The sequence below is a fragment of the Rhea pennata genome, chromosome 3 (genome assembly GCF_028389875.1).
Source record: "Rhea pennata isolate bPtePen1 chromosome 3, bPtePen1.pri, whole genome shotgun sequence".
In the NCBI taxonomy this organism is placed as follows: Eukaryota; Metazoa; Chordata; class Aves; order Rheiformes; family Rheidae; genus Rhea; species Rhea pennata.
In genome coordinates this window covers 72,176,957-72,199,793 of record NC_084665.1, presented here as the reverse complement: position 1 = coordinate 72,199,793, position 22,837 = coordinate 72,176,957, and the positions used below count along the sequence as shown (strand labels likewise).

The following is a 22,837-nucleotide window of genomic DNA, read 5'->3' as shown; positions in this document are numbered from 1 at the left end:
AAGAGAGCATTACCCACCTCACACTGATGTTTTCAATCTGAGAAAAATCATCTGGGATAATTCCATTTTGTGAAAATTAATTCCATTCTAAGTTGAAAAAATAGTTTGCCAACATTAGATGCTGTTTAAAAAGCTGTCTCCAGCCACTCGAGAGACAGCTGCAACTGATTTTCACAAATTCCCTATTGCAAAGCAGAATTATATCAAAGCAATTCTTCTGATACCATTTTTTTCATTCTTAAGAAAAGAACTGGCTTATTGGCTAGTGATACCAATTCTGTCTTGTAAATAATGTCATTTCTGTTGGCATTGTTTCTCTGAAGTTCTGTCAGTGGAAAATGATAAGCTGCCTCTGATGCTCAATATACAACACCAATTCATTTTAGTATTTCCAAATATTGGACCTGATTTTACTTTATTTGGAGTAGTAGAAGTCATTAGTTGCTTGATTAAAATCAGTGGAATTTTAATAAATTGGTTAAAATTGTTTTAAGTTTGAAACATTGGTCTTTGAATTATAAAACAAATTCAGAAACTTTGTTTTTCCAGTTACTTCAGAGGAATTATGCCACTTCTACACTTGCAAAACTCCACTGAGCTGGTGTGCAAGAATCACTTCTCAAATTTGTCTTTATAAGAACAATAGATGATTTTGGTATGAACTTTTTAATCCAATATTCATGTATTCCTATATGAAAGAAGATTTGTGTATTTTACCATTTAAATGGTACTTTAAGATACTGTATGTTTACTGGTCATTAAAAGTAGTATGATATTTGAACTCAGAATAACAATGCTGCATATTTGTCTGTGTCCAGAACTTCTTATTAAGTAATGCAAAATTTTACTATTTCAGAATCATTTTCTTAAATGGATTAACAGCTCCTGGTGTGTTTTCCACTTTACTTTCTTATTATGTTGGCAGACTCTGTGACACAGAATCCAAGGCATTCTTTTGGACTGGATTTAAATTCAGTCTTGGAGTAAGTTCAAAATCAAAGATCATTGAAGAAAAAGATAAAATAAAGAATCTTCTCCATAGAAGCAGTTTTTTCTAGCACTTAGAACATTAAGATAAATTAGGAAAGACCATCACAATTGTTACCTGGCAAGCTTGGGACATGTCTGCTAACCATCAAGAAACTGCACCATCAGTCAGTGAAGCACATATAACTAATTTTGGACCATATTGTCTCTATAGATACATTACATCTGTCTCTGTCACCAGCTTTGTCTGTTCCAGTCCTGGACTGCCAGACATTTCAAAAATCCAGCAGTTCTGAAAGAAAAAAAAGAAAAAAAAATCCCCCCAAAAGCTACTAGGCTCCATGATCTATTTGAGTAGACATGCTATATGGGTAATAAAGGCTGCCTCATGCCCAGACAGAGTGAGAGCTCTTTCTTCACCCAGCAGAATGAGTCATGAAGCTTCTAGGGCTGCAAGGATTTGGCAGGATGTCCTGTGAGGGGAAAAGTTATGGGAGTGGTGAAGGGAACTATTGAGGCAGAGGGAGGTGGGGGATTCATTAGTTTGACTGTCACATGACAACATTCAGTTTTGTTTCTTTATTTCTTCATTCAGACATTAAAAATGCTGTCCTCCTTTACGATCTCAAATATCTTTACTTTCTTCTTCCTTTGTTTCCTGTGTGTGCAACGATACTAATCTTTCCAAATCTTGAAAATACACAGACCATTTTTTAAAAGAATTTTATTATTAATCCTCTGGGAAATACCCATCCAGTAAGTCTAATGGACAGAATCTGAGTGTGCAAAAATGTTTTTGGCAAAGATGTGGCATGAAAATTTTATATGGAGAGAACTAATTCAATTAATGTGTTTCTGGGTTAGTGAAAAAGAAAGTGTGATGACAAAAGCATTCTGGAAAGAACCTTCTCAGCAACAGTGGGCAGAGTTAAACCTTTCATGCTAGGCAGAAATAATAGATATTGTGATATAGTCTATTCACCTAAGAACACAGAGGAGTATGATGAGCACTTGAGTGATGAACAAGTTGCATGGGCTTTATCAGACATCAAATGTCAATGTGAATTTTTTTTAAAAAAGACATTTAGATCTAAAAGTATGCAAATAATCATACTGATGAACCACTTGTACTACTTTTTACAAGGACTGGGGTAAGTCCTTAGACAGCACTTTTGGAAGGCGATTCAGAGCAATCAGAATGGACTTCTAGCTTCACTGGCTACATTAAATGTTTATATACGAATGGATTGGCTATGCCCCAGTCATGATGGATGGTGATGGGGGGAGGCAACCTATATAGGGTTGTATCTTCAGGCAGCTATCCCTGAGACTAACTTTAAATGTGTACGAGACTCTGAGAGAGTCAATAAAAGTACTTGCTATGAATTAGCACAGCTGAGCACTGGCAGGCTGTTAAACACTTCGGGGCTTTGAACTAAGATTTCCCAGGAATGGTCAAAGCAAATAGGGAGCTAAATGTGAAGATGTTTCACTTTATCTGAGAGCATTAAGACAAATCAGAAGCTAAAACCATTTGACCTTGGAGTCTGCTAAAGCAGGTGCTTTCTTTATATAAAAAAAATTGTCCTTTTCTTGGTAGTATGACAACATTATCTCATTATCTGTCTTACTGAGGATGCTTTTTTTTTTTTTTTTTTTTTTTTTTTAGTTTTCCTAATATTTTAGCACTAGGAAAAAATTACATTTTTGGTAGCATGACTTTGATATTTATATAGTCACTAGATGTGTCACTTCTGTTGCAAGTATTTAATGAAGACAAATAAATGATGCTAAAGATGGCTAAATCTGCTTTATTTTTCATGATTGCAGCATATAATATAATGCAGCACATTTCACAAAAGCTCAGTAAAGGTCAGAAAATGGGCAGTGGGAGTATATCTATAACTGTCCAAATGTCCCCTTTAGGTGGAAACATTTTCCTGGTAAATATCTCTGCAGAAAAGACTGTACATGATGACAGTTCAGAAAAGGTCCTGGACCAAGCTCTAAGACCCAGTCAACTCTAAACATTAGGGAAAAGTGAACTTGTATGCAGAGCCAGTATTTGTGGAAAAAATATTTCTTAATAGCATATCCTATCTTAGTAGGATCAATTAATCACCTAATTTTAACAGTTCAGTCAAAATCCAGATATATAGCTTTTGACTTGAGTCAGCCTCTGGTGGTATGCTTTCCAAAGCCAAAAGTGGTGCTCTAACACAGTGCTTGCACTGTGAGCCAAGGTACATACCGAAACATAAAACAAACACGTTCATCAATGAAACAGTGAAGCAAATATCATTACTTGTAGGCTGCCTGGAAGACGCTAACAACTTGGCTAAGCATAAAAGGTTTCTGATGACACTGGTCATCAGTGGAAGTCTTACTAGTGACTAGTAACCTAGTTATAACAGTGCAACCTTTCATAAGGACTTTCTTTCTCCAGTGTAACTGACCACTTTTGGTTTAGATTTAATCTGTTCCTGAGAAATGTGAGCTCATACAATATATGTCAGAATGCACTATGAAAAGCATATTGAAGACAAGGAAACAGGAGGGAATAATTTATCAGTGTATTGCCTTAGCTTATATTTTAACTTATTCTGAGATAAGTCTCCCATGTAGATAAAGATGCTTAATCTCCTGGTGAAGGATTAGTTACTGTATGAAGCAAAGGAAAAATAATCCAAACATATACATACTTATTAGAGCTTATCAGAAATAATTTATTATTCATAAGGCTAACTTTTATAAAATTTGGTTTTCTTTGAAATATTTCAACTAAAGATTATAACTTTTTCATTCATTTTAAGGGGAGGGAAGAACATAGTCACCCATATCCAGTCTTTCAAAAAAGGAATGCTTCCCCTTCTGAGGGAAAGGAAGAAAGAAGGAAAAAAATACAAAAAAAGAAAGTACAGCATGTCCTGAATGCTTAAAAACTCTGAAGGCAGAGGTAAAGTAGTCCTAAGCATGAAAATCATACCACGTGCTGAAGCCCAAGTGAAAACCAGAGCCTATAATCTCGTGAAAACTCACACAAACATTTCAGAGTTTGTATCAATCGTCAAAAGAATAAGACAGAAACTTCAGAATGAAAGAAGATTTCAACTGCTAGTGAAAGGATGATGGAAGAGGAAACGCTTGTATTTGGGAGGGTGAGGGAGAGAAAACTTTCATTGTGTTTTCATTTTGTTTAGACTTTTGTCTATCATTCTCATTTTCATAGGAGAAAGTAAAAAAAAAAAAAAGCTGATGTTTTCACCCTTAAAAGGCATAGCAATCTCTTAATTATCTGAATATATTAAATGTAAACCATCCCTATTGCTATTTTGTTCACACAATTACCTTTCCAATCAGCAATATCTCCATGTATGATGTCGCTGTATTCTTGGAGCCACATTAGATTGCTTCATTATGATTAAATTGTTTTTAAAACAATATCATTAATTCAGTACTCTGGGAAATTCAGTCTTAGATGTACAGTCAGGATATGAGGATGCTATTGTCAGAAGTGGGTGGAAGTTTCTGGAGATGCCTCAGAGTTGATGCTGCAAGGTTCCTGCACTGGCTTATCAATGTAATTCATTCCTTACTTCAGGGACTTCACTGAAAGACTAGAGATGGTCTTAATGTATGAGGAGACTTTGGTTAAAACTGCTGAAAGATAGACCAAAAATTGCCAATAGTGCTACGAGTTTTTATAGTGTGGTCTTCTTTTCTTCAGGAAGTGAACTAGGAGAATAACTAGTTTAAAAGCTGGCTGCACCGGGCACGTGAAAATAATACTTAGGCAGTAGCAGCCAGATCTGGCTTGACAGCTGTCAGTACCGAGTCTTGGTATCCCATTGCTATTCCCCAGACTTCTACAGCTGTTTGATTTTAATGATCTTAATCAACTACTAACATGTTTTCTGACTATCTAGATGTGGAAAACAAATACTTAAGTTTTCAAGAGTTGTCTGATGACAGGTTATTTTTGCCTCTCTCCTTAGCAGAAGATGAATTGTTTCACTGGGCGCTTCAGTGCTACTGCACTCTGAGGCCTGATATTTCGTCTCTGAGAGCTAGAGCACTTATTTTTGCAGAAGATTCAATTCAATACTTGAAGTGCCAGTGCCAACCATAGTTGATCATCACATATGAATACTTTTCATGACTGTTTGTACTTAAACTCAGATGGATACGACAACTACTGGGTCCTCCATCTTGGTCTGGGGGTGTGCCTCCTGGGGGTGTAATCTAACAGTATGGTGGCAGTGGTCCTACTCCTGCCATTCCTGTTGTTTCCCGTGCTGACATAAGGAACAATGCTGTTGTATTCCAGCATCTCTCTTATTAAAATCAAGCATCTTGAGTACAGCCAGGTTTTTGCAAATCAGATGGCAAGAACTATTGTTCCTCTATAAGGAAACCGGCTGTGTCATTCTGAATTACTCCAACACACAGTTAGCTTATTCTTAGATTTTGTCATTGGTCAAAATTGAGAGAAATAACAAAGTAAGTGCTTTTTAATGCAGCATCAAGCAACATTGCATATTCAGCATTGCTGACTATATTGGAATTTTACACAGTTCTCTGTACATGAATGATGCATGCTAAAATCTTAATGCATGGTACCCCAGAAGTTACTGAAATGCCATTACCAAAGAGATTTTCCTTAATGCTTCAACCATGAGAAACCATGAACTCAGGGGTTTCATGAAGACATAAATATTAGATGATTGCCTACTCTTTCATACAAAAATGAAGGACCATTAAATGAAACTAGCAAACGGCAGATTGAAAACAAACTATAGGCTATGATTCTTCACATGGCATGTTATTAAAGAGTGGAGGTCATTCACTCCAAAATATTTTGAATGCTTCTATTTTACAGAAATTAAAAAGTGAGAAAAATATTGGTTAAACTTATGAAAGAAGAATCCATTGAAGCTTGTTAAATTGAAAGACAACTCCAGTTCAACAAGCTTTTGTCTGCATATTGTTATATTATCAAGGAAACTATAATTATTCACAAGCCCTATATTTACACTCTTTCCTAGACATCTTCTGCTGCCTACTGTCAGAGAAAAATATTGGCCTAAATGAAGCATTCTTCTGTTCCATTGGAAAAATCATGTAGTCTGGTCAAGTAGTGCATTATTTTATCACCCCTGAAGAGCTTAACTTCTTTGCTCCCTCCTTGATACGCAGTGAGTAAATTGTTTCAGTTGTGTAGTTAACTAGTCAGACTATGGAGTAAGACAGAAAAACAGAAATCTTGCTGGCTTCCCATTCAAATCTACATCTCCCAACCCGCTTGTTTTAGGGAAAGTGAATGGTGAGTAAGACCTTCCTGGAGTACCTAATGCAGTGTATTGCATTTCTCAGCATGCTTCCAGGGCGCTAAGTAACTGACTTATCTAGCTGTGTCATAGGTTACAGTATGATATAACCTAATGGGCATTCAAAATGCTCTCTAAAACACCTCCTTTGTTTTCAATAGTGTTATATCAACAAGGGATGCTCCTTACCACTTTCTTGTCTTTCCTCCTACCTGTAGGTTGCCTCTAGCCTCATATCTGGAAAATGCACATAGCACCCCAGGAAATTAATAGGTTTTCTCTCTTCTCTCTCTTGACTGATTGGGCCACTATAACAACTTTACCACATTTGATTCTAATCATATGCAAACATTCATAATTGTAATGGCTAAGTGCTCTAATTTGGAAGTAATTTAGTGTTTACAGCATTTGCATGTATGTTGCTTTCAGTACTATCATGATGCTGAACTGCAGTTACATAATACATGTTAATTAATGCCTGAGAGCAACTTCTGTAAAATAATGCTGCTTGTGCAAGTACTAAGACAAAATAGACCTCCACATTTTTCTAAATACTGACAAAAGACAGTGTTACTAGTGGAACATCATGGAAGTATATGAATGCAGGTGAGATGATTGGTTAATCACAGTAGGTGAATGGTACTCACATTACTGAAAGTGAAAGAAAGAAGAAATGAGAAAAAAAAGGATACTAGGAATGTACAAAAGAAATAAATTATTCAGAGTTTGAAAACGGGTGATGCCTCCAAAATATGATGCATTTGGTGTGGAGGATTCTCTGGAGAGACCTGAAGAAGAACTCAGGTCATAGTATCAGAGAAAGTGAATGAATTTTTCCTCAATATGTTGAATGGCTAAGAGACCGAAGGAGAAGTGAAAACACAGGATTAGACAGAAAGAATATTCACAAACCAAAATTTGGAATGGTCAGTAAATGACTAGTTTATTTTGTTATGGTAAGGAGAAGAACTCATAAATTTTAATAATATGGAAGGAAAGACCTATTACATCATAGCAGGAGAAATTATGGTGATTAAAATACTGTTGTCTAGCTAAGCCTTTTGTTCCTCTATCTTGGGGAGGGGGAGGATTTTCAATTTAATTATTTAGATTGCCTCTTCTTTCTCTGTTGCCCTTAGAGAAATGAATTTGAATTTATCCTTGGAGTCACTGACAACTTGTTATAAAAACATGCACAAGAGGAAAAAACAAGGCAAAATAAAGCTAGAGAGACAGGAAGAAGAGAAATTCAAATTTGCCCAAGGATGCAAAAGCTTGCATGTGATGCCAGTCCTCTTAATGATATTTGAATTGAGTGTGTTGGAACAGAGATTGCCATCACATCTTTACACCCGTGTTGCTCTGAACTCATATGTACATTCCATAAGTAAAGTACATAAGGAGAGTCATGGCATGGCTTTATTTTATCACAACAACGAACAAACATATTAATGCTACATACTAAAATGTCTACACACTAAAACTTCAAATAATAAGGTATTTTATTTATCATGAGATAAAGGTAACAGACAAGCCATTCAGAAATTATGTGACAAGAAATTATTAGGACAAGAGCGAATGAGCAAAAACTGAACCACAGGAAGCTCCGCCTGAGTATGGAGAGGAATTTCTTCCCTGTGAGAGTGACGGAGCCCTGGCACAGGTCGCCCAGAGAGGTTGTGGAGTCTCCTTCTCTGGAGATATTCAAGGCCTGCCTGGATGCAGCCCTGTCTAACACGCTCTAGGTGACCCTACCTGAGCATGGAGGTTGGACTAGATGATCTCGAGAGGTCCCTTCCAACCTTACTGATTCTATGATTCTGTGAAATTGTGTGTCAGTTGCCCATTTTTTAAATAATCAATGGATGTTTCAGTGGAACTGTGTTCCTTATCTACAGTATGAAAACGCCAAATAAGATTGTTTTCTGATTTACTAAAGAAGTCTTATTAACTTCTTTTCAGTTATAGTTTCTCATTTAAATAAACATTTCATCGGTTTTATCAAGTTCAAGCATTAAAAATAATTAGTAATAGAAAGCCTCTAACAGTATTACTATACAATATCTTTATTATACCTTAATCACTTGGAAAAGGTACATGCAAAGGAACTATTAAAATCACAAACAAAAATTAAAAGAAAGATGAAATTTCTCAATTTTATTTTTCTATTTTCTGTATCACTGAGTTCTCAACCTGTCTTTTGCAGCCATTTCCTCTCAAATGCTTAAAAAGCTGTAGTTCCTATCAAGGATTTTATTTTTATAAAAACCTTTTAAAATGGAGGCGCCATTTTATTTGATAAAATCACCTATGATTTCTATTTTTTGATAAAATCATATTTGAGTGACCTTTTAAATAAATAATCCACTAATGTATTTAGTAAGTAACTGTATCACACACAAAATCATATAGCTGTGGTCTCCATTAATTCGCACTGACAAGGTACAAGGTTTTGACAGAGAATGGTTACTGAGTTCCATAAACCCTTCTGGAGTACGTGTATCAGCTGAAGTTGCATCTAAATCATTTTCTCTGAGTGAGCTGATTCCTACAGGCCTCTTCCGGAAATGCATAAGAGACACTAACACGATGTCACCTGTAGACAGCAACTGAGGAAGTATAACGGCTTATTCAGCACAACGGTACAAAACGGTTCAGTATTTTTGTGCATTCTGATTATAGACACCAGGCATGTCCTGCATATGTACGCTGGTTTGGCCCCCTTGGGCAACTGCAGGGCTCCTCTGTCTCCCGGAGTTTGATTTGGCTGTGGTGAGCGTCAGGCACCTCTCTCAGGTTTCATTGATTTTATGTCTGGTCAGAAAGAGACTTGTAGGTGTGTGGAGGTATAAAATGAAACACGAAAGCATCTTAATAAGCACTGCAGTTACAGTTGTGGCTTTATGGACCTAAATTTCTCTCAAATCCTTTTTCATGTGTATAGATCCTTCTTTTTGGTTCAGCAAAACTGCAATAGCTATCTTCACAGCATATTATATAGGGAAAGAAATTATTTCTCTTTATTCTGTACACCCTTGATATCAACGAGTATTTGTGTTTCTCTTGGACACCGGTTTTGAAACATGGTCACATTAGTGTTTCTCTTTATAGCAAAAAGGCAATTAGAGATGGGGATACTGTGAGTTTAGACTGCAACCTTCCCTTCGGCAACTCTTACAATGTATTGGTCATATGCTTGTGTGAGAAATAAGAGAATAGATGTACTTTTCTTCTGAAGTTAAAGAGAAGATTTGATTTCTCCAGTAGGCATTATGTTGGGGAAATATGGAGTTAGACAACAACTAAACAATGGGGTGTCGACAGCGATAATAAAAACCTCATGGGCTGATATTTAAAAATCACTCTAGATGCTAAGATATGATAATGTAGGAGTAAAATGTTTTCACTTTATGAAAGATGTAGAAAGCATGACGGGACTATGCACTTAGAGCTCTAAATTTGTCATATTTGGTATACAACTGAAACAACAGAAATATCTTGCACCCTGGACAATTGAGAAGTGCAGCCCAGCATGTGCTTCCTCTTACCAGTGCTGTCACTGAGGAACTTTTGTCAGTAAAGAAGAAGAGGTTCAGAGGGGAATATTCTATATCTACATGGTGGGAAGTACATTGCCTTTTGCTATGCATCTGATCTGCAGCTGTACTTTAAGGACTTGACCTTCCAGCTCTTTGAAGCAAGGAAATACACCAGCTGTCTTTGGTGCAAATTCAGGACTTCAAGCTGAGAGAAAAGTCTTTGCCAAAATTTTATTCCTGCACAGAGCTCTGCTGCCATGGTTTTGTCAGTGTGCAGAGGAATGAATCACTGATTAGGAAATGAGTGATTTACACTTCTGTAAGTCTGAAGCAACTATAATGAAGTCAAAGGAAAAAAGAACTACACAAGTAGCACCAGTGAAAAAGAGAAATTACATAGGTTTTTGTAATGTCTCCAACAATTCCAACAGTCTTCGCATTCTACGCAGTTTCTTAGGGGGCATCTTGAGGGATAAAATAAAAATATCGATCAGAGTTTGAGCTGATTTATGCTCATGTTGTTTGAATCCACCTGACTGTTGACTATGTCCTTTCTATTAAACTGTTTCCAGTGTTCCTTCTTTTCCTTCTTCAAGAGAAAACGAGGGAACTGGCAAACCACCTATTTTTTTGTAAAATATTATCTTCCAAATTTAGACACTTTAGATTCCCTATTACTCTCTTGGTATCAATTCTTAGTTAAGAAACTACAATTTCTGCCAAACAAGTAGTACAAGTAGTACTTCTATTCAAAACACTTCTATATTAACTTTCTGTCCCCTGTGCTTTTTTTTTTTTTTCTTTTTGATGCATCCTTATGGCTTCAGATAGCTATTCTGTTGGCATAGACATTGGTTCCTTTGCAGTTAGGACTGGTATTTACAGATGGCTTTGCTTTGCTTGGGTCTGCAGTAACTCTGAGTTGAAAATACATATTTCCAATATCAATAAGCCCTTCTGTTGTCCCCCCCTCACCTCATTCACTAAGAAAATAAAGGCTACAATGACAAGTTGTTGTTATTTGGTTTTCATTCAGTAGATATTGTCATACAAATAGTGGTGGCCTCTGTGAAATATCACCTTTTCTTTTGGTGAGAAAACACAATCCAACTGGGAAGTCTGGTGGAAGTTTGCTGCTGTGATGTGGAGGTAACATGAAGGTAGAAGAGAGGAGAGAAGGAGAAAAGAGAAATCTCAGTACTGTACTTAATCTAATGCGAATATCTTCATTTTTGGTAACTAAAAATTGATTGACATGCAGAAAATGCTTCACTGCAATCTGTCCATACATCAAGATTGTTTTCATTCACTGAAACGGTATCTTCATTTCTAGCTTTAGCACAGGACACACAACATCGTAGTGTCACAGATGAATACAGCTTTAGCTAGAAAAGCTAGAGAGATCTATTCTCATATAGTTCATTATATAGCAAATGAAGAAAGATGGGTTTCTCTGATGGATGATTCATCCCATCCCTCAAATATTTATTGCAGAATAGGTGAACTGTCATCAGGAATTACCAGCCCCCTCCATTGACTATGGACTTAACATTGACTCCACAACTACCTTACACTAGACAACTGACATAACAGAGATACAACTAAGTGAGATAAATCAGGTGCGAAGTGCCTTTCAGTGATACAGCAACTATATCACTCTGAGCCTTAACTATCCTCCTTTGGACTAGCAGCTCATCTTTACTGTGACCTATTGGGAAATCAGAAATGCAGCCTCAACATTTTTGAAAGATCACAGTTTATTTTATTAATTTATTTCCACAAAGTCCAGAGTAATAGAGTAATGGTATTTTTTTTCTTGTTCCATGCAGGCAGGTACCTATTCCAAATAGACAGGTGTTAAATTCTATATGGCAGGTATGTAAGTTCAGTTGAGGAAATCTTAAATAACAGGGATTCCCTTCTAGATGTTGGTGCTGGAAGAGCAGTCATGTCACTGGGAATCAGAAAGGCTTTACTACTGAAGTGAGGACTGAATTACCAGAAATGGCTGTAATGCACCCCACAGTTTTTGAAGACATTCAAGCATAGGAAGTTCCGCCCGTCTGTGAGGGGGAATTTCTTCCCTGTGAGAGTGACGGAGCACTGGACCAGGTTGCCCAGAGAGGTTGTGGAGTCTCCTTCTCTGGAAATCAAGGCCTGCCTGGATGCAACCCTGTCTACCATGTTCTAAGTGACCCTGCTTAGCAGAGGGGTTGGACTAGATGATCTCCAGAGGTCCCTTCCAACCTTACCAATTCTATGATTCTATGATTTGAAAATTTGCAACAGTCGTGAACATCCTAATGCAGTTGTTTCAACAAAAGCGCCTTAAATGCTATTTTGGAAGTGGTTAACAAATATCTTCTTAATTTCTCAGATTTATTGCTACATTGAGAAAAATGTTAAAATATACACTAACATGGAGCCATAGAGTATAAGTCTAAGTGGACCTGGAGAGGTGACAGTCATTGCCGGAAGGCAGAATCAGCTATAGTAGTCTCTCTCCTGACAGGTATTTGCATAACATTTCATTCCAAATTTCTAAAATTTCTGTGGAGTCTGCAACTGGTCCAATAATTAACTCTCTTTACAACCAGAAAGTGATTCCTAATGTTTAACCAAATTTTTTGATTGTCCTATTGGGGAATCAAATCCCATCTTTTCTTCTGCAGATATAAGAGTACGTGCATATTCTTCTTGTTATTCTAACACATCCGAATTTTAAGCAGCAACCAGAATAGCATTTGTCTAAGTACTATATAAATGCAGACTGAAAAAGATGGTGTCTTCTCTGTAGGAAGAAAAAGTCTGTTATATATGAATATTTTTTCACATACACATGTACACACATACAGCATTGTTAACACGTACAGCATTGTTACATATAAGATTATATCTTTATAAAGCAGAAATGCAAATGTTAACCCCAAGACTATAGTATGCAAGAAACTTTAATAGTTAAAATTAAGTAAGTAAAAGAAAGTAAGCCTTTTTCTATTCTCTCATAAGTGACAGGTGGAAGAAGGCAAGAGAACAAACATTGTTTTGCTGAATCTTGCGGAAGGCTGAGATAGGAGTGGTAGGAAGGAAAAAGTTTTACTGATGTGATATAAGGCTCTGAAAATATCTTCTTACATTTTAGATACAAATTATTTCACTGTTTCGTGGGATAATACTGACTTTTTTAACAAAAAAAGGAACAAAAGGGAATAGATCTAATATTTATTTGAATGGAAAAAATTATTTAAAACATTTGACCATGTCTTTGGACATATAAAAGAAACAGCAAAGAGCAAAATTAATCTAGTATGCCGTCTTTCCTCACATAACTTTATATGAACAGTTGGTGTCTTTCTTTCAGGCACATTGATGAGTTCTGGGGCCTTTTTTGTACCTGTGAGGGTATAATAGAAATTATTGTCCAGTGAAATTGGACAAGGGGATAGAACTCATGTATTATCCATTTGATTTGTGAAATTCAACATCGTTTTTAGCTTAGCAGTGACTGCTATGCTTATGTCAACTAATTAACATAATTATTAACACAGATTATTATCATGGTCAATGTTTTTATTAAGAATGCATGCCAAACCCTATACAAGCACACAGCAAATTATAGTTACTGATAATAATTTATAGAACCTTCAGTCTAGAAAAGATCAGCAGAACTCTGCCAGGAGGGCTCTGTTTGGCGTTATGGTGGGTATCAACCTGGCTCCAAGAAGCTAAAGTAGCAAATGAAGTCTGAGTCTTCACACAAATGATGAGCCTTGTCTTCATAAATACTTTCGGGCCTTAACTTGTCAGTGCTGAGTAACTTCTCTGTGAGGTGAAAGCAGTTCAGTCGCTAGGAAGAGTCAAGGTTTCCAGCAAATCACAAAAGCAAGCCTTCTCTATTTAGTAGTTATCAAGCACATCATATTGTCATTTTTTCAAAGAGCACTGGGATAACACAGCAGAGAGGCAATTTATATTTCCCCATGGCACAACTAGTGGGCAAAGTGGTCTGTCATGGTGTTTGTCCATCAGCAGAGGACAGTAGGGACAACCCAGCATATTTGGGTGCTTGCCAATCACAGAGAGAGAAGGAAGAACAAATGCTAATATTTCAGAGGTTCAGCAGTTTCATCTGCATGGCATCAGATTTATGTTGCCTAGGCCAATTGATTTGATCAGGGACTGAGATCCATCAAAGTTGTTATAAAAATAATTAAACAAAAGCAGACAAGGCCTGCTTGTGGCTTGCAAGGCAAATGAATTGAATTCCTTATTCAAAAGGCTGAACAGAAGCAAGGTACATGCAGAGAGACCTCTTCAGAGGTACATGCAAAATGGAGTGCTGCTGTCCCAAAGATGGACGGAAAATAGTTGAAGGAACTAAAATTTGCTTGTAGTAGCTATGCTTTCCTGCATTCTGTTACCTCTAGATAGTCCAGAGCCTCATGTTTCTCATGTCTTGACTTTCCCCTTGTCTATTTTCCCTGTCCTCCTGCCTCTCATTGCTTGCCAGGGCTGGGCGACTCCTTGTAGACCTGGTCTCTCAGCTGGAGTTGCAGAAGTGGAAGCAAGGCTCCCTCAATGAGGAAAGTGAGTCACAGTCTCAGCTGTGCTCATGCTTGTGCTCTCAGTCTCTCTCTCTCTCTCTCTCTCTCTCATGTGTGATTTTCCACCCAGGTAGTTAGCCCCTCAGGCCTCCTTCTCACAAGTCTAAAATTTACTTCATAAAGCAGTCATTAGCTTGGAAGCTTTGGAAGGTTTTCCATTGGGAAAAAAAAGGAAAAAATAGAATTGTCCATTTTTAAACATTAAAAGACTTTAATTCAATAAATTTTACTGTCCAGATCCTGGATGTGCACAGCTAGTACTAACTGAACTGGTGTCTCAGGTAAACTTCTCAGTGCTCTAAACTTAAAAGCTTTATAGCTGTAAAGTTTTCCCACATTTTTTCTCTCTTGAAAAACACCTGTGAAGGGTTTTGTTCAGCTCTCTGCCTCCTGCAGTTCTTCACAATAGACAAAATCCAATTTTGAGGTTCACATACAAAAATTAATTGACATAGTTTCACCAATGTCGATCAGAGAATACTGATTTAAATTAGTGCTAAAATGATGGTAGCAGTGTTTGTGAGAAGCTGAGACTGGGAGCTCTGCAGAGTGAGACCTCTTATAAATATAGACAATGCAGGAGAAAGAGAGGACTTAATCTACAAATCTCTGTTCAGTTTGTCAAAGCTGGACTTTTAACAGTTGTGCTTTATTCTAGTCTGTGTTATTGAGCTTATACAAAAATGGCACAGAATGATATATGAGGGCCTGTGGAAGGTCATTTTTTGGCTCGAAATTACATGAATTTGCAAGTATGCTCTGGGGACGAGAGCATAACTGTCTGCATGTGCATTCCTATAGGACTACAGGTGCCTTGCTACAGTTCACACACACACAGACATTTCTTTGCATGCTGTTTTAGCAATGACCATGGAAACTATATCCTAGGGGTGTTAAAGTGGCACAGTTCCACTAAATGTGATTTTCAAGTGGTTGGTATCTGAGTCATCAACAGGCAAGATGCCGTCCTCGGTTTGAAAAGCAATCATGGCCAACGTCTCAAAAGCTGTTATCTGTGCTTTGCATTGGGTTTGAATGTCCTTTCCTATTATTTCAAAACAACTTTTAAAGTATACAGAAATACTTGAGAAGGTCTTCCACAATATTACTGAGTAATCATATCAAGCAGTCTCCCAATTTACTTTTCAATCATTTTCTTTCACTTTAGTTTTGATTGAAACATTCATAGGACAAAACAAAATAATGAAAGTGGTTGACTTAATATGTCTTAATAAGACTTAATATGACTTAATAAGCTTGCTTATACTGATAGTGCTAGACAGAATAAGCCTAAAAAACTCAGCTCCACACCAAAACTAAGCCATTGCTTCTAGCCAATGATTTACAGCATAATAAAGCCATCTTCATTATTAGAGAATGGTTTCAATATTATAAAACTATATATGTACCTAAAAAAAGTAGAGAATAGTACATTCTTGGAAGCAAAAGAACAATTGTAGTTGCACATCATAGAAGCCCTGATAGCAGGGTTCTCGACGTGAAGGGCATAATCTATCTGATGGGGTCATATTCAACCCTTAACTGCTCTATTGTTAGTTTTTTTTCCCAGAGAATTTAAAACATCAGTTGAGTTACAGAAACCCCTTTTATTACAGTGTGCCAATCACTAACATCCAAGATAAAGCTGCTCACAAACAGATCTACAGAATTTCCCTATGACAAATGTAATCAGGTCTTCCATATTGGATTTTTTTGACAAATTTTCTGACTTTGGATTACATAGACTTATCATTATTATTACTTCTAACCCAGTGAACTATAGGACATCAACACTGCTGTTATAAGCCTTCTGAAAATGATTGGACTATTTTTTCCTGAAATCATTAGGTTTCAGGCAAATTAGAGGCATGAGGCATGCTTTGGTTTTATTTCCTGAATGCTGAAGCACACAGATGTTTAATTTTCACTGACATTTAGCATTTAGTAGCCTTATTGTCATCATTGCTAATTTTCCAATTGCCTTTTCTGTTTTCACTTTGAAAACAAGGATGTGAAAAAATGCTTCAGTACTTCAAATGTATATCCTATTTTTTTGAGGAAGCTTCCAAAATGATTAGCTAAATGATCGACCAGTTAAAAAAAGTATATTAATGGTTGGATCCAGACCTTCTTAAAGTCTATAGAATTCAAATAACTTCGATAACCACTGGACTTGCGCCCAGAGATAATAATTATGTTGGCAAGGCATTCAGGGAAAAATAATCTTGGCAAATAAATAAATAGGAAGATGCTTTGTTTGCTTTAAAAAGTTAGGTAGGCTTTTAAAATCTGTTCATAAACCTAGGCATTTTATTACTTTATTTCTTCAAATCTACTTTCTTAAAAGTTTCTGATGCATTTTCTTTGAATTTCGAAATAGTGTCATTCTGATTGACCGCTTACATTACAACTTGCTTATTCTACTTTACTAAATTTTTCTATCAAAGGACATATTGTCATTGCAACTGAAATGTCAGTGGTAGATATGTAAGTATGTATACATATATATACACACACAGACGTATATATACGTTTTATTGGAACGCAGTATTGTCTTCTACATCTTAGAAAATTGACAAGTAGTAGCAATTTATTCAGATTTTCTCAGATCAAACTCAAGCTCACTCACATAAAGGCCAAGGAAAGAACAAAGAGAAACAGTTGTTTTAAGAAAGAGTGGCCATATCACTTTAACAGGAAGATAAGATATTTACAGAGACATACAGAAAGTTCTCATCAAGTTGTCTTCATGTTGCCTTTTCTTCATTTAAATGCTACCGCTAAGCTCTAATTTAACAGTATGGTACTCAAGACCCCTCTGCATTGTTCATTTTCTGAAAGAAAAGAAGCATGGTAGGTGGATTGTAATAAATATGCATTTCTATCTTTGTCATCCAGCTGGAAAGTATTTTGGAGCATTAACGTCAACAGCTTTATTTTGCTATTTGTCTGTAGGGTCTAAAAACTACAAGACCATCATTTTGTAGTGCCCTTCAGCAGAATAAGGAAGAAGCTGATTAAAGTGTTTCTGTTTACTCTTTACAATAATTGCAATTACTCAGTTTGGCAATGTGGTTTCAGAGATTTTTTTTTTTTTCTGCTAACTGGAACTTTGTATGTGGTAGGTGGCAGAATAAATGTGCTTCTGAGCAAAATTAGGCACAAAAATAAGGAAACTATAGGATTACAGTAGCAAATATTCCATTTATCAGGAAAAAGCTGCTTATTACCTCTACAACCAGTCCTATTCAGTGATTTATTGGTTCACATTGTCAGCTACTATTTCTCAATTACAATTTCTCAGTAGACTGAGAAAAGTACAAAAAATTTTAGGATATGGGTATGTTAATAAAGAAGTATGAAGAGAAAATAAATTTTTAAAAATCCTTTCAGTTAAAAAACAGTCTAGGAAGAAGTTTGACTGCGGTCAAAGTATCTTTCATTTCTATGAAATGAGACCACTTAGGCCTTTCTTAGACAAGAAACAAACCAAACGTAACTCAGCTGTCACATTGGTCACTGGAACATATTTCCCCCTTTGAAATTAATACAAAGAAAGAGGCCCAAATTTGTAAACAATTTTTATCTGCTGTCTGTTGGTAAAACAACCTCCTTTCCCCTGCCCTGTGAAATAACAGTGATATCTGGAAAGCGCATCTTTTTGCAATACCTTCTCAAAAGAAAGCATCAGTAAGTAAATGCTGGGCTTTTGGACCAGGCAAAATAGAATGATGTTCTAAAAAGACCACTATTTCTATCATAATAAGAGACAAGATTGGAAAACAAAGAAAACTCCTGAGAAGTATTTATAGTAATAACTAACATGAGACATGAGGACTGGAGAACAGACTGTTGTAGGATGTATCAAAAACAATGAGCACACGTAGGAATCCATAAACCAAGACAAAGAGCATAGACAATAAGTTGTATTATTTCATTGTTTAATTGAAAGGCTAAGACTTCTCCATTGAGGGGTACACTCTATTTAGGGAGTCTTTTTTCCCACGGGTGAATATTGTGGTTCCTTATCTATTTGGCCAGCTGGGAATTTCTGCAGGACTTCATTAAATAAATGGTGCAAGAGCCTGATATCTAGTGATATTTTCAGATATATAAATAATATATACTTCATGTTTTTATTTGTCTTTGTGTTTTTCCTTCTGGAAAATTAAAAGCAAGCAGAAATATCACCTGAACTTTCATGAAGCTGAGTCTTTCAAAGGTTCTTCTTCGGTGCATATTCCACAGGAGCAATTCAACACTCATATCCTGCCCAGGGCTAAGCAGACTTCAGGAGTGAAATATTTCTGTGCTTATGTATCTTACAGTCTTATCTAATAGACATTGTCAAAGTGTGCCAGGTACATCAAGTAAAACTCACTGCTTTCTTTTGGTGATCCTCCTTTTATCTCGCTCCCCAGTGAAATATGAAATCTGTCAAACTGAGAATGGATTCCTCCATTTAAAAGTGATGGTTCAGATGAAGAGGCCATGCCCTGCTTTAGCCTTTGAAATTATAGCTGTAAATCCCTACTTTCAGGTGAGGTCCCAGATTCTGGAGCAAAAGCTGCCATGATTGACTCAGTCTGCCTGCAGTTCTTGAGGGGTGTCTGAGAACTGCATTAAAACAGTGACTGTATATCAGAAACCCTCCTATGCTCAGCATTTCTAGTGATTTCTTCCTGCCATGTGGCTTTGGAGTGCCATTCAAAGGTACCTGTCTTGAGTTTTGAATAAAGAATCAGATAACAAATATTTAAAAATACCTAAGATTAACGAAGCCTCCTGTTTCTTGTTCTCTCTTAAATAACGTTAAGCTTTTCATCTCAAACAGTCTTTCTTTTTCTTCATATTTTAGATAATTTTTTCAGGTCAGTCTTCTTTATCTCCCCAAATATTCTAGGTTGCCTACTGTCCAAATCCTAAGTACCATTCTGTTCTTTGTAGCCTCTCTAAAATTCTCTTTATTCTTCTTTCTATATGTTCAAAGATTACCCTGAAACTCCGCCTTCATTGTTGTAATCTTTTCCTTGCCCATTTCTCTCCTCTCTGTGCAATATCTCCCTTAACATCCTAGGATCTCCTTATGACTCTTCCCTCCAGTTGTCTTCTCCAAAACAAATTATCTTTCTTTTTCTACCTGGCCCTCGTAACATATTACGATATTTTTTTCTTATCAGTTACCAGCCCCTCACACCTTCCCATTCTCCTCCCAGTATCACCCACCATATCTTTCTCTTTTTTTTCTTGAATTTAAAAATCTTAATTCCTCAGAAAGAAGTGCTACTGATAGTACGTGACTGTGGGCAGTTAGCAGATGACTTAAGTCCAAGTAGCTAGATAGCCAGTGTTCTCCATAATAGAGTAAGTCTTTCATTCATTTCTCCCTGTACACAGTAGATTACACAGTGGGATGCTGGAGTGGAAGCAAAGTGTTAAGTAGAATAGGAAAAGGAAGAGATTTTCATTTGTTGTTCTGATCGCCTGCTTATGCCTTGATATATAAAGACATATCCACCTGCAACTGAATTACACCTGTGCTTTTCACAGTTCTCATACTACATTGAATTAAAACACGGTGTCATAAAAGAATTTTTCTATTGGGATTTTTTCATCTAAACTAGACTGTCTAAATTTCATCTTCCAGACTAATAGTAAAAAATGCCATGTCTCTTCATATCCTGAAGATTTGTATATACTGCAAGAACAGATGACATATATGTAAGTCCTTATCATCCACTTTTGGATTCACAAAAAACATAGCCTCTGGCACATGATTTATATTCTTTATTTTTCAGAATGGATAACAATCAGCATATGATTTTGCAATATTTCAGGCTAATTTGAGTAAAACCATGCAATTCAAATAACATATTTTTAAGATTCCAGGCAAATTTAATTTATGGAGAAAAATGATTGCACTTTAAGAGTAGATCTCTGTTTCCTCTATTCTTTGAGACAATTAGGAGATGACAATAAGTGCCTGATTCTATACCACTTGTTCACAGATATTCAATGTTTATGTTTCCAAAACCGTTCTGATATCTAACTGAAACATTACAGGAATGAGATCTGGAACCTATTCTTGTCATCTCCCAACTCAAATAGGAATAACCATAATGCACAGAATTTATTTTAGCAAAAGAAGCTGAAAAGAATAACAGCTCATAGCGTAATAAAATCGTGTCCTGATGATTTAAGTTGGATAAAGTTTTGAATTAAATTATCTGATTTTCAGAAAGTTATAATCTAATTTTAAGGCAGTTTTCATAGTAAAAACCTAGGGCAATAGCATCCATAATAATAGACAAAATCACAGATTGCAAAGGAAAGAAAAAAGCCACTGGAAATATAAAAAGATCTACCGAAAAGAAATTAAAGATTGTCAATTCATCATGAAAAATTCTCGTCTGACAGCTCTACAGTCCTATACTTATCTCTATAACAGATTTCACAGGTGACAGTGGAGGCACTCACACGGAACAGTTTTGTGTGCAGTGTGCCCCTAAATAGTAACAGCTACCTCTAGGGCAAGAGAGTTTCTACTTCTCTCCAGAAACCACTGTCTAGGTTGCTTGGTGCTGTGACAGATTTTGCAACACAGGACCTGTGCAAGGCGGAGTGCACCAAGACAAGAATTCAGTCCATACAGGGCTGTGAGCAGTAATCAGACTGTAATAACCTGACTCAGTAACCCAACAGGAGGAGGCAGGAGAAGAGAGTGATGTTATCTTGAGCTATGCTAAAAATGAAAAAGCAGTATGCAGTTATTGGTATGATCAGATTATGAGCAGGCAAGTTGCATGTTGAACCTCATGATGTTTCACCTGGTAGCTATATAACAAAGGTCACTGCTGCATATGTCACAGATTAAATGCAAAAGTATAGTAATAAAATACAAACAAATAGCAGCTTGCAAAAATGCACAATTATTTACATTACTGGACATACAGACAATTGAGATGCCAATTTACAGTCATGTGCCTCCACAGATCTAATGTCATCTTTTTTTAGGTAACTAACCAGTAATTTCTACAGAAATAAACACAGAAAGGTTGAGGATTTGCACATCTACTTGTAGTTGTCATCTATCATTTATCAGCAGTAGAGTGCTTTTGGAGGAAATCATTCTAATAGCTCAGGAATCCATCCTTTTCATCATTTTTTGCCCACTAATCTGATATTGTATCAATTTGACATTTTTACCTAGAAATCTGGATTGGTTTAGTTTCACGAGTGGCATCTCACATCAGTTTTCCATCAGACTTATTCTAATAGAATATGGTTGACTGATATATTATTCGTTTGTGTGGTCTGTGCTGCAAGTCAGTCTGATTTGGTAAGAACTCTATCCATAAAAGAAAAATAGAAGTATTAAAAAAGATTTTCTCTGTTTCTTGGGAACTTCATGTTGCCACACTCTTGGTTTTCCTCATCTTTGCCATTTTGTTTCATTTTCTCTGCTCACTTTAGGTTTTAGAAAGAGTTTGGATTTCACCAAAGGGCAGGGCAAACACACCATGCTTTTACTACTTCAAGCTAAAGGTAAGTATTCATCATTAACATGGCTTGGAGAGTGAACTTACTGATGTAAATTGAGCTACTCAGAGTAAGCGATAGCTTCAGGCTACACTGGTCAATGAGACATAAAAATAGCACCAGTCACTGAGCGCATTTTCATGACTTAGTGAGGCTTTTTCCTGTCAGCAATTTGATTGAACGCTAAGAAGAAATGATTTAGAATTGCAGGTAGTCTCGCAATCTTGCTGATATAACAGCTGCATTCATCCTTTCCTTCCCTAAATATGATTAAATGGAAAATAGACTCACTTTAATGCTGAGCAGGTAGAGAAAAACAAAAAGAGCAGAAGAGGCAGGAAAACACACACACACAACACACACATGTACAAGCACACACAGTCAGTCCAATGTTTTGTCAGCATTGCAGTATTTCCATAATATATGGGGCACTTGCACATTTCTACCTTTGCCAAACACAGTTCATTACTCTTTGTCTGCGTCTGCCCCATGAAAATGGAAACTTTTCCAGGTGCACATGACCAACCAGATCACATTCTTGCAATGACGGGTACCACTGTAACTGCTGTGGACCTCAGCAGAAAAGATAAAGTGCAAAACGTGAATAATTGCAGAGGACAGTCTCTTTACTGCCCAGGTTTCTTTGTCTTTCTCTTGGAAGTCTTTGAGTGAATCTTTTCTTCCTTTTTGGAGGGTGGGTTAGTGGGGAATTGCAGTCCATATCCATTAGGCCCATTTAGGAAGACGCATTGAAAGTAGCGGACAGGAGCTAGGGAAATAAAGACGAGAGGTCATTAATATTTACAGCTTCGAAACTGCGACCATGCATCTCTCCTATGTT

The 22,837-nt window shown here is 36.6% G+C and overlaps 1 protein-coding gene across 1 annotated transcript in view; it reads right to left on the bottom strand.

Annotated features, from left to right (window-relative positions):
• Window positions 1-20,234: 20,234 nt before the first annotated feature.
• Window positions 20,235-22,837, bottom strand: part of TRDN (triadin) — a 241,172-nt gene continuing 238,569 nt past the window's right edge. Inside the window, 1 exon segment of the mRNA XM_062573067.1 lies at window positions 20,235-22,765. Within this exon segment, the coding sequence (XP_062429051.1) occupies window positions 22,623-22,765 (143 nt within the window). The 3' untranslated portion in view covers window positions 20,235-22,622.